This window comes from Anolis carolinensis, chromosome 1, assembly GCF_035594765.1.
Source record: "Anolis carolinensis isolate JA03-04 chromosome 1, rAnoCar3.1.pri, whole genome shotgun sequence".
NCBI classification, from domain to species: Eukaryota; Metazoa; Chordata; class Lepidosauria; order Squamata; family Dactyloidae; genus Anolis; species Anolis carolinensis.
In genome coordinates this window covers 51,748,228-51,761,141 of record NC_085841.1, presented here as the reverse complement: position 1 = coordinate 51,761,141, position 12,914 = coordinate 51,748,228, and the positions used below count along the sequence as shown (strand labels likewise).

The 12,914-nt window shown below is 37.9% G+C and overlaps 1 protein-coding gene across 1 annotated transcript in view; it reads right to left on the bottom strand.

The window, feature by feature from the left end:
• Positions 1-9,995: 9,995 nt before the first annotated feature.
• The window catches only part of heatr5b (HEAT repeat containing 5B), a 62,108-nt gene continuing 59,189 nt past the window's right edge, over positions 9,996-12,914 (bottom strand). The window contains exons 35-36 of the mRNA XM_062974321.1: positions 11,485-11,698; positions 9,996-10,549 (exon numbers count right to left, since the gene is read on the bottom strand). Of these exons, the coding sequence (XP_062830391.1) occupies positions 10,245-10,549; positions 11,485-11,698 (519 nt within the window). The 3' untranslated portion in view covers positions 9,996-10,244. The remainder of the gene's footprint in view (positions 10,550-11,484; positions 11,699-12,914) is intronic.

Below are 12,914 nucleotides of genomic sequence, written 5' to 3'. Positions count from 1 at the left end.
TTGGCTTTTGTTTTATGAGATTTGCTTCAAATATGTCCTCCATTTTCCATTTTTTTACAAGGTCTTTGTTTTTTCTAAGGTCCATATTAAAATCCCCTCCAATTATTAGCTCCCCTTGATAAATTTCCTGTACTTTCCTAAACCACTTTCTAAAATATTTCTTTTGTCCTTTATTTGGGCCATATACATTTCCTATTGTATATTTCTTGCCATTTATTTTGCATATTAGTACTATGTACCTCCCTTCCTTATCTATTATTGTTTCTAATATTTCCAGTTTCAATGAGTTTTTCATTATAATCGCTACCCCTCTAGCTTTATTCGTACCTCTCGCTTCAGCTATCACGCTCCAACCTGGAATATTTATTAATTGTTTGTTATCTTTCTGATGTTTGTGGGTTTCCTGTAAACAAAGCACATTGCAATACGATTTCTTTGCTAATTGTATTATTCTTGACCGCTTGAGGTCTGAAGCCAACCCGTTTGTATTTAAAAAACACATTTTTAACTTGTCACCCATTATCTATGTATATTTGTGGCTCCTCATCTGCAATGTTCCCTTCCCTTATTACTGTGGTTACCCCTCCCCCCTTCTCAAATGTTATTTTAAGGAAATGAATCTTTCCTTTCATTTGAGATTTCTTGCGGCACTGCGCCCCCTGTTCCCTCTCCTATTCGTTCTTTGTTATTACTATCCCAGGCCATATAGTTACTTCACTGTTTTTGCCCATTATATGCCTGCTTTCAACCCTCTACCCGCCATACATATTAGTTTTGTTGTACATAAGCTTAAACATAATGTCCATTAAATCCTGCATCCATCTTCCAAAGAGATTCTAAGGTAGAGTCCCTACTTATTATGATGTTGTAGTCCTTGTTCATTTTAATGGTCTTGTTAATCCACTAATCTTCATCTTCGTCACCTTCCTCTGACTCACTTTCTTCTCCTTTTTTCTCTGTAAAGTCTTTTGTTTCTGATGTCAGCGGAAGGCCCAATTTATCCAGCATTGAGTGAGCTTGTTCTGGTGTTCTTGCAGTATATTTTTCCTTGTCTTTGTAAACCAGAATAGCCATTGGTAACACCCAGGAAAACTTTATCCCGTGAGCAGTCAGTCTGTCTGCATACGTTTTTAAAAGAGCTTTTATCTTCAGAGATTCCGGAGACAGGTCGTGTTTTGGAATTATTTTTTTCCCTTTATATGTTAAGTCTCTGTTTGCTTTAAGGAGTTTAAACACTTCATCTCGTTTACTTTCTGTGGTGAAGGCCATTATGATATCTCTTACGCCTCCCCTTTTTGCATGGTGAAAGGTTCTGTGAACTCTTTCAATTTGAGTTTGCACTATTTCCATGTTTAAACCTTGAAGCCATAATATTATTTCCACTTGTAAATTCTCTGCAGAAATTTCTTCTGGGAAACCGGACAGTCTCAAGTTTTTTCTTCTTTGTCTATCTGATAGCTCAGCCACTTTATATCTTAAAGCTGCAATTTCGTTCTGGTTTTGCTGCGTTCTTTTCTCAGTCTGTTTAAGTTTTTTTTTAATTAATTTATTATCTTGTTGTATGGTCTTCATTTGTTTCAGCAGCATGTCAACTTTTGGATTCAAGGTTTCCGACAGCTCTGTAATCATTTGTTGAATATTTTGTAGTTCCCGTTTGGACGCCATTTTTGGCCGTCTTCCCGGTTTGAGTCTTGCTTATCTTACTTAATAAAGTCTCTTTCCCCCAATTATTTTACTGTAGAGAAAGTTTGTTGTCTGCAGGGGTCTCCCACAAATAATTATCCATTAACTGACTACTAAATTAATACTTATCTCCGGCTCTGGACTTTATTTCATTTGTATCTCCGGAGAGTCAGGAACAGAGCTGCTTCCTCTTACCCAGGCATGCGCAGAGCCCCTGTATTGCTACAATCCCATCCCAAGTGACCATTCCTAATCTCAAGCCTAATATCCCCAGGAGTCCATCCTCTATATTGGTTTAGGTGGTAATTCTACTGCTTCATTCTATCTCGAAAGACTGGAAATCTATAGAGCTACAATCCTATGAACATTTATTTATTTATTTCCAACATTTATATCCTGCCCTTCTCACCCGAAGGGACTCAGGGTACACAATTGGCAACAATTCGATGCCTACACATAATTAAAACATAGCAATGAAAATCCAATTAAAACAATATAAAAATATAAAACATATGGTTAAAAATTCGTTCATCAAAAATCCTCGTGCTGTAGCCGTAAATCAGTCCGGGTCGTCTTTATCATTTAAGCTTCGAAAGCCTGGGCACATAACCATGTTTTCAGGGCTTTTCTAAAACTCAAAAGGGTTGGGGCTTGTCGTACATCTCTGGGGAGGGTGTTCCACAAACGAGGAGACACGATTGAAATTAATCTGAAATTAGAATCCCATGGATTCTGTGATTTAGTGTATCTAGATGTACGTAACTCTAGTGGTGCTGTTTTCTCAACCAACTCCAGTTTAACCTATTCTTCTGAAATGGGAATAAGCTGCTACCCAATTGTATCTTTTCTGTGGAAAATTACCAGCGGAACCTAAATGAACTTCTCACACTATTATGAATATTATTGTTCAGCAATGTGTCCTCGCTCTAGTGTGCCTTCAAGTCATTCCAGATTTATGTCAATCCTAAGGCAACCTTTTCATTGGGTTTTCCAGGCAAGATTTGCTCAAAGGGAGTTTCCCACTGCTTTCCACTGAGGCTGAAAGTGTATGGCTTAACAAAAACCGTGGCTTTGAACCCTGTCTTTTGGAAGTCCCAGTCCAGCACTCAAACCACTATATTGTATTGACTCTTTTCACTGTATTCTGCTCTCAGAGGTATGTGCTACACAGATCTTTTTTTATGGTACACAATTTGATACCATATTAATTGCCATGATTTCATCACATGGAATCCTGGGTATATAGTTAGGGGGTGTATTTAGAATTATAATCCAGAGAGCTGTAATACCTCTCCAAACTGCAAATCCTATTATTCCATGTGATGTAGCTATGGGAGTTAAAGTAGTATCGAAACAGTACAATTGTATAGTGTAAAAGAGCCGTGAGATGAGTAATGTAAAACTTTGAGACAGGCATCACCATCATCCTCTAGAACTGAAGCACTGAGCTTGGTCAACCTGACATTCTGAAGATCATACAAAATATTGTTGGTCTTAAACAATTAAGCAAGAGGGGGGTAGATTTAGGACTGTTTCAAGAATGCCCAAATGTTGGCAAATCATTCTGCAGATAAGGAAAGCAATTGTAGTTCCAGAGAAGGTCATCAGCTTCTTTGGCCAAGATATAGTTGAGGTAGGAAATAGTATATGTGTATATCTATATGTTGGGGGTGTTTGTATTGAGGACTCCACTGAGTATACCCTTTATATACAGTTTCCACAAAGAGAGATTTCTGTATGTCAGTTTTCTCCTTATTGAGGGATATTGGTAGTAAGGGGTTTTTTTTGGCAGAAAAGGAGATTCAAGATTCATGTGAAAACCTATTTGTGATATAGCTTACTGCCCTTCAGTATAACTCAAATTACTGCAATTAGGTTAAATTATTTCATCTTCATATATTAATATATGTTTTTTAGGGGTTGTTTAAAATTGCTTCCCTGTATTTGTATTCTTAACACACCGGGTTGTGTTGATTTGTAAATGGCCTTATAGTGTAGACATTATTATTTGCTTGTTTTTGCACATGGAATTACACGTGCTGACAAACAAAACTTTATTATTGAAATGACATTTCTGCCATATGTACCAATGAGTAAAGGTTTTATAATCTAAATTTCAGAATGAAGAGCGACCTGGAACTTTTAAAAAATATTTACCAAAGTGTAAACTGAAACATAAAAAATGAACAGCTATAGCTGATGCACAGCTGCATTTCCCTGGATAATTTATCCTTGTCAAACAAAATTGAGACTTCCCTGGTTAGAAAGTGTTTATTTCCCCCCCTTCCTTTGAGCATATCCAAATAAGGAAAATGTAATTATTATGCCATCCAGAAATTGGCAGTTGTTTTAGAGTGAATGGGATGCCTTATTGCAATACAAACTGTGAAAATAGAGTTCATATGACACAGTAAGAAAATGCAAAAGGCATTTTTTTGCATGCCTTCAAATCATTTCTGAATTATGGTAACATTAAGGAGTTCCTATCAATGTTTTTTTCTTGAGAAGATTTTCCTCAAAGGGGAGTTTTCTCTAAGAGAGTTTGACTTGCCCAAGATAACCGAGTGGATTTGTATGGATGAGTGATGCCTTTGAAAGTATATTTCAGTACAATACCATCTAATTGTTTCATAGTCACTTGTAACAGGCAAAATCTGAAAGACTACAGTACATAGAAGATTAAGAATTTGTCTTTGAAGCCGTGGGGGTTTTCTCCTCTTATATTTTTTAAATTAAAGTTTCATTTCATACACTACGAACATTTTTCATTATTTCTTATAGCTATCATAAAAAACTCACAAATTACTCCCTTCTGATTTTCGACCTTCTGATCCCTTTCTGGGGCTCAAATTTGAGAAATGCATGTAAGTTGTAGCCTTAAACACACTAGTTGGCTACAAAATTTCATTTTAGAGCTGCCTCTTTCAACATACCTTGTCAAACAAATGTATAAAATGTTGCTGAGAACTTTTAAACCAAGCTCCTTTGGGTTCTTGCGGAAAGACCATTGCAGACCCTATTATATAGATCCCTGAGGGTGGCCACAAAACCATTTTCTAAGCATTTTCTTCTAGTTTGCCTCATTGCTTCAAGGAAAGAACAGAGTTTATCAACACAATTGCCTTTACTTTTGCATGCGCAAACACATCCTTTCCAATAAACAGACTAGAAGATTGGTTGCTAATGGTATTTCTAAATGTTTTTCAGAGCTGCATTTTTGACTAGTGCTCTGCTTCACAATGAACATGTCTATACTTCTGTTGTTCATGAACTGCAAACAAAACAGAGAACTGTGAGATAGACAGTTCTCTGTAACAAACATGGTTAGCATAGAGAGGAAGCACATTTATCTGTCCAGGCTTTGGGGAAAAAATGAGGTCAAATCGCTCCTGACAAGTGCTGCACAGAGCAAAACTGTCACTCTAATTGACAGAAGGCCTGCTAGCAGGATATAAATATAATGAGGATGGAACTATAATTTGCATTTTTTTCACTTTGCCATGAGAATGTAGCTGAATAACCCCTTGTTCTTAGGAACAATGTACCTAACCTTTTAGGCTTTGGCCTGGAAACTGCTTGTGTCTTGTCTTGGGGTATTTGCTTCTATGAAGCTTGAACCTTAAGGGCAAAATTTCATTGCCTCCCCCTAAGGGTTAAAGAGTATGACTTGTTCAAGGTCACCCAGTGGGCCTCCATAGATGAGCAAGGATTTGAACTCTTGTCTCCAGAGCAGTAACTCTTTACTCAAACCTGTGCACTGGTCGCTGTACTAGATATTATAAAAGTAGACCTGGTGTTTTAAAAAATATTTTCCCCCAAGTTGAGAATCATATTTACACATGACTACTTTGCCAAGGAATATGCAAGAAATATAGCTAGGGCTGAATGTAGTTGGCACGCAGAACCATCCCTGCTCCTCCCCTTCCCATCCTCACCTTTTCTTCTTGTCCTTCTAGAGTGCTGCCTGGAGAGGAGATGATGATAATGATGATGATGATATTCATGATGACATTAATGATGACAATATTCATTTCTATCCTGCCTTTTTCCAGAATGGGAGGACTCAAAGCATTCACAATAAATTTTTTAAAAATCAAAAAAGTTCAAAATTAAAACCAAATTTGTTGAAAATACCTAAACCAGATGAAAACGTATCTTATTAAACATGCATACACACACCACCTTTTGCAAGAGAACTGAAACTTACGGTTGGTTATTGAATGGAGGATAATTGGCTGAAATATTGGTTTCAAACAGACATAAGGACAGTCCCACCCACCCCCCCCCCCCCCAAGCTGTTCCTGTGCCCAGCTAAACTGTTTCGAAAAATGTCTGACACCAAATATCCCCTGGGGATGAGGATAATTTAACAATGTCATTTCTTGTTGAAAAAAGGTCGTCTTTCTAAATTGGTCCAGAGAGTATCATAAATATGGGTGCTTGGGGCTAAAAAAAGAGAAAGATTTTCGGGAATATAAACCTAAGATCTCCAGACGTGCAATATGAGTATTTAACCCCTGACAATTGCCCATCTTGGTTTAAATCCATAATGGCTCCACATTTAAATGTATGTATCCAACTTTTAGAGCAGGGGTGCATAACATTTTTGGTCTCAGAGACAACATCTGGCATTGAATGAAGACTACCTTTCTGCGCATATATATTCATTCATTCTCTCTTTCACACACGCACACATATATGCACACATCTGACTGATAGTGGAGGGTATGGACACTGAAAGACTCCCTATTCCACCTCTACTGAAACTGAATTTGCCACCGTTAGCATAGCAGTGATCTTGTGGAACAGGATTTTGCCTTATAGTCCTTTTCTAAGGGAATGACCATGTTGCACATATCGTCACCATCCTATACACAAGCAATACTGATTTGGCACATAACATGCATAAGAGCAATGCTGACTTGGACCACAGGCATATTTAGTTTAGCATTCTGTTCACATAAAAGTGAACCAGATGCTTCTGGATGCCCACAAGCAGGGAAAATGATAGCAACCACCCACCCTAGCTCATGCTCTCCAGAAGCTGGCATACAAAAGGATATTATTTTTTATACCCAAAGTAAAATATATTGTGATTTGTAGCTATTGGTAGTTATACCTAGCATGAATTTATCCAACCCCCTTTTAAAGCCATCCAATGTAATCCAGAAGTAGTTAGGTGCCTTTTATGTTGTGCCCCGTAAGGGCCACTCACACCCACTTCATGATAAAATTACTCTGATCTGCTGACTTGAATGCTGTCAGTGATACAGTGGATGTAACCATGACCAAGTTATTGAATACATTTCAATTTATGAAATCTGAGTATGTGGACAGAATCCTTTGGGAGAAGAGAGCAATCATGTGCATACTTGGACCTACACCTTCCTGGTTATTGATGAAAGCCACCCAAAGTAGACTGATGGAGTTGATAAATGGGAGTAGTGAATGCCTAAGGCAGGTTTCCAGTCTGTAACTCTAGAAAAGAAACATTGAGCCATTTGCAGATCTCTTAACATCCCACCAAGTTGCAATTGAGGAGCAGTCAATGCTAAACTGACCTGAGTACTAGGGTCAGCCTAAATGCCCAAGTAATCTTATATTAGTAGTCGACTCCATTTTGGTACAGTAGAAAAGTGGAATTAGTACCCTGAAATATTGTAGCTTAACTATAACTCAAAACAGAACTCCCTAAAAGTCAGCACCATGGCCACTTCCCCCGTTAAAAGCAGGTATTTGTTGTGGTTGTCTCTCACAACTAATTTTGTAAAATATTACCAAAAAATGAGATTTAGAAAATTTCAAGTCCACATGAAGCCATGAAAGTCACTTAGGCTAGATTGTTTCTCAGCCTTCTTTTCTCAAAGATAAACATCCCCAGCTCTTTAATCCTGTTCCTCACAGGGCTTGCGTTCCAAATCCTTGATCATTTTGGTCACCGTTCTCTGGACATGATCTAGCCTGTCACTATCCTCTTAAATGTACTGTGTAACTGTTAATCCTTCAGTCTTAACAGCAACCTTTTTTTCTTTAAATAAAGCTTCTAGAATTTTGAGAGCTTTTGTTTTGTGAGCTAGTTTGCTTATACATGATATTGCTAGAGACGGTAAAAGCAAGCATGGTCTTACGCACACCACTGTCATAAACATCTCTCCTTCTTGTAAATTATTCTGGCATAGTGTTGCTGGGACAACCAAATCCTGTCCCTGTATTTTGCCAGGCTGATGTAGTCGTATGCATATATTCAAGTTACAGGTTCTTATGTCAATGCTAAATGTTGACATCTTTGTAGATTGTAAAATTCAAATTTGTATAGTCCATTTTCAACATATTTGAAGTATGAGAACAGATCATCCAGGACAAAAGGGGAAAAAAGAATTTCATTTTGAAATAATAAGGGATTAAGGATGTTTGAGGAGTAACTTTAAGTTAATGTCACAAAATTTTCCATAAAAACAAAAACTTGTTCCTCCTGTTTTAAAGATAACTCAACAACTCCCACACTGTTATTGCAAATAGTTCAGGAATCTATGACCATAAAACAGCCCTACCCTTCAGAAAATTCCTTTCTCTAAGAAAATGTAGACAGTTGATTTTATGTAACTTGTGAAGACTGCTAACCAGACAGTTCTCAACCAGTAGCATGAAAAGGTCTCTGTTCAGGGTCCAATGGTGTTGCAGAACACTCAAACAACAGGCTTAGTGTTGGTACTCAATGAATATATGCGCAGAGAGCCTTCATTTAAAGACTGTGTTCTAATTTTCTCAAAGGAAAAGGAAGACTCCTTTGTGAATCAGTAGAGCCTGAGAACCAATGAAGCTGTTGTAGTTCTTTGTCCTTTTCTTTAAATACTTGAAGATGTTAACATATGCTTCATTATCCAAGGTTATCTACTTAACTAATACATTAGCCATTCTCTTCTGTACAAAATGCTAATGTACCTTGTATGAGTTATTCATAGTGGTAATTCATGGAATAGTATAGTCTGAGACAAGTTTCGAGGAAAGAAACAGTTGTAGCCAGGGGTCAAAAATATGGCACCAGCACCCCTAATACCCTAAAGGCATCAGATCCTGCCTGATCTTGGAAGCTAAGTAGGGCCAGGTCTGGTTAGGAGTCTTCCAATGAATATCATTGATTCTGGTTATATTTCAGAGAAAGCGGAAAAACCACCTCTGGGTATTCTTTGTCGAAGAAAGCTCTTTGAAATTCATAGGATTGCCATAAGTTAACAGGCAACTTGAAGACACATAAACACGCACTGGAGCATTGGGGGGAAACTCTGGCAGAAATAATTAAAGAAGTGCTGTTGTATAAAATAGAGGACAAGTTAAATATTTCTATTGGCTAGTCCTGAATAGTGCTCTTGGTCTCCTTTAGTAAGAAGCTAATAATTTGGGGGGGGGGGGGGGAAGGAAAGGGGAGAGGGTGTCTCGGGCTGTAACTTTTCCTCCATGCAATTCTCTCAATAGTCTTAATAGATTAGGTTGGCTGAGAATATGTAAACTTTTAACAAAATTCTGACTGATTAATAGCACTATTCTTCCCTGGTGTATGTGGATGATAGCCATGTGCAGAAATACCCATCTGAGAAGTAGACGGCTTCTCCAAATGCAGACATTGTAGGAAATGGTGCCAGATTTTGGGAAACATTTCTTAAGAACTTTTCGTGCTTTAGAGAAAACAGCAACTGACTACAGCTACATCTGTAGTCTCAATATACTGGGTTGGATCCAGAGATGTGATGTAAAAACTGTGGCAGGTACACTATCCCATGAACTGCTATGGAACTGTGATCAATATGCAATACGATTCTGGATGTCATTTCACTTTTCCAATACAAGGATTTCACAGCAAATCAGGACAAGTCCTTGTGCCCAAAGAGAAGCCACATCTGGATTCAGCCTATATTACAACCCTTTCTTGTATCAGAAAGAGTGGAATGTTCTTCAGCTGGCTTAACCTCTCAAATGCTAATAAGGCTCAGGCCCTTTTAGAGGCCATCTTTGAGTTCAAAACACAGATATTTCCTAAATCAGATAGTGATCACAAGCACAGAAATTCAAGGGGATAAAACACAGACTCCAAATATAGCCAAAGGATTTGTTTTCTCCAACAGAGTAGAGGGCAGAGGAGGAAAAGATTCCTCCTTCAATCTGGAATCTCAACCTGTTGCAAAATAATTAATATATGCATTTCCTATTCTACAACCTATCAGCAACTTTACCTAATCGGTAAGTTTCTCAAACTGCACACTTCACTTGAGCACATCAATCTTCTAAAAATAAAGAAAGACAAATGCCAAACAAAATACTTTGTTACAGGAGATAGTTTAACATTAACTCAAAGGCATGATCAAAGATATTCCATTTCATAAAAATTATGTACATTCAGATATGTCTCTTCTAACACAGAGATTTCAAATCATAACATATAAACACACCACCTCTAATGGACAGCTATGACAAACAAGGAAAAATACAAAGTGCTATACAGCAACGCAATAGGAATGATGCTTTGCTTGGTGATCAATTAAGTGATTGGTTCAGACAGGAATAAATCAGAAAAAGCTAGTTTTGAGTTTAATTGTTGGAGTGGAATGTACTGTGGGTGGTGGTTGCCGAGCAGCTGCCTTTGCTTTGCTTGCCTGACTCGCTCTCACTGCAGTTTCCAGCCGTGTTTTCAGTTCAGGGGCTGCACCCATTACGGTCTTGAATGCATGAGGATAGAGAGGCCCAATACGCGTTAGGTCTTGGAGGGCAAACTCATGAAGTTCTTTGGACACCACAGGTGCAGAAGGGAAAGCATTTTCATTCAGCAAATATGATATGAGAGTGGGAACGAGAAGAGCAAGCAAGTGAACTCCTAAAACAAAGAGTATAATGAAAATTAGATACTTTGAACTTGGACATGAATTCAGAATTCCATCTTAATTTATTTCCATTAGATTTTTAAAAAAAAAAAATTCAGAAGTTGCCAATCCATTTCCCCATAATACTAATGCAAAAAGACTCATGGCAGAGAGTAGGAGAACTATTTTTAGGGCCTCCTCACAACTTCCCACTGTGCTCTGTTCCAGAACAGCCAAATAGTTCCCCAAGGTACTCTGTTACCATGGGGACTGATATAGCATAAAACTGCACGAAGCAATATATAGCCACAAGAAGAATAGGTACTTTTTAAAAACCCTACTATTTTCATCAGCTGAAAAGAGGTAAGAGAATTAGCATAGCATATCACAAAGCATGGGCCTTGTGGTAATAAAGATCTCTTTGCCACAGACAGATACCCTGTTGCAGAACCCCTGAGCGTTTTGAAGAATTTCTGTAGGCTGTCTACACAAACTGTCTTGCCTTCAATGGAAATTTCTCATTTGTGTTAAAAAAAAGGAATGTATACATGTTTCATACCTTCACATGAACAGGCAAGCCATTAATGATATAGGAGATATGTATTATGGGGCTTTCCCCTCTCTTTCCCCCTGTAATTCCTTTGCATCTCTCCAAAATTTGCTCCAGGGGGTCCTTTAATCCACTGGAGCAGATTTTGAGGGCACATTTTGGACTGTAAAGCAGAGTGATGGCCTCTTTCTTGTTTTCACTGGTGAAAACAGTTCCACTAGTGGGAAGACTTAATTGCCTACCATTTGCCTATTCTTACCAAAGTTTCGTGTCCATAAGAAATAAATACAGTAGGAAAATAATCTTTAGAAATTAGATAAAATTGAAAGGGCGCTACTATTGCTCTTGCATGATTACTGGTCCCTGATAAATATTTTCCCAGGAAAACAAAATACTTACTGTTCTGTTCTTCTCCAAGAGCAACAAGGGTTTCAAGAACTTTAATTCCTTCCTGAACCGCTAGAAGTTCTGTTTTGTTGTTTGGGCGGTTCTTCTCTACACTTTTCAGTTTCTCAACCACCATCGGTGCCAATGAATGGATATATGGAATTGCGAGGGCACGGTTGGTGTGTTGAAATACAGAAAGCAAAAGCTGGTAGCATTTGGCCTGAACCTAGAATCAGAATAAATATAGCGCTGCTGGGTCATTTTAGGATTTGCAGTAAATGATGTTGAGCTATTGAGTAAATAACATTGAAACAGTAATTATCCAAGAAGAAAAAGTGAGAAAGAGAATGGTACCACTAACTATGAGGAATAACTATTACTCAGTAATGAACTTGAAAAGATCTTTTCCTATGTAATTATTTTCCCTCAAAAGATAGTAATGGCTCATTTGTGCTTAGAAATTCATTATTTATATTCACATTCATTTGTTACCTAAAGTAGAGCTGGGGAAGCATCTGAAACTCGAGTCGCATTGCATTATGGGTACACATGGTCAACCTGCGTCCGTTTGTGTGCCTATGACTAAACTGACACATCCTCCAATGTGTGCAGGTTTGGAAAAGTTCTCTCACAGTAGTTAGTGGAAAATGTAAAACAAATAGCTATGCTTGGGGATAGAAGGGGTGCTTATTCGAGAAGTTTTAACATGCAAGGAGGTAGTTACTTGTTCCCTCCTCAGCAGCAACCCACCTAAAATATCTCCTTCTCCAATTATCAGGATTTTACTTCTCCCTCTATCTCCTTCTCTCTTGCTCCTTCTACTACACAAATAGCTGGCCCAGGTTATACATCTATATGGAGGTTGCTCATTCACAGCTTTGCCATAAACCAAAGTAATGGCAAGTAATAAATGATATATAAGTCAATGCTAAGTACATTTTGAAAGCTCAGCATGAATAACAGGGTACTCTATAATAGCTCTTTTTCCACTATGTGCACAATACCCACATGCTGTGTATTTAATAACCTGATTCATACAAAGGGAATTCATTGAGAGGATCATGTTCTTATATATAAATCCTCTGGGGGATTATGGCTGATACGAACAACAGCATGTTACTCGTGCAGCATCCAAAACATAGGGGAACAAGATTAAATGTGGATGTATACACTGTCATCTAAATACATCTAGCTAACAAAGTTCTCCACTGAAAAATATATATGCTGTAGATGGCTGATGGACCGAGGCATGACAGATGTCAATGCATTACAAATATGAAAAGCCAAACCAAATACAGTCTCACTTATCAAAAATAAACGGGCAGGCAGAATGTTGGATAAGCGAATACGTTGGATAATAAGGAGGCATTAAGGAAAGGCCTATTAAACATTAAATTAGGTTATGATTTTACAAATTAAGCACCAAAACATCATATTATACA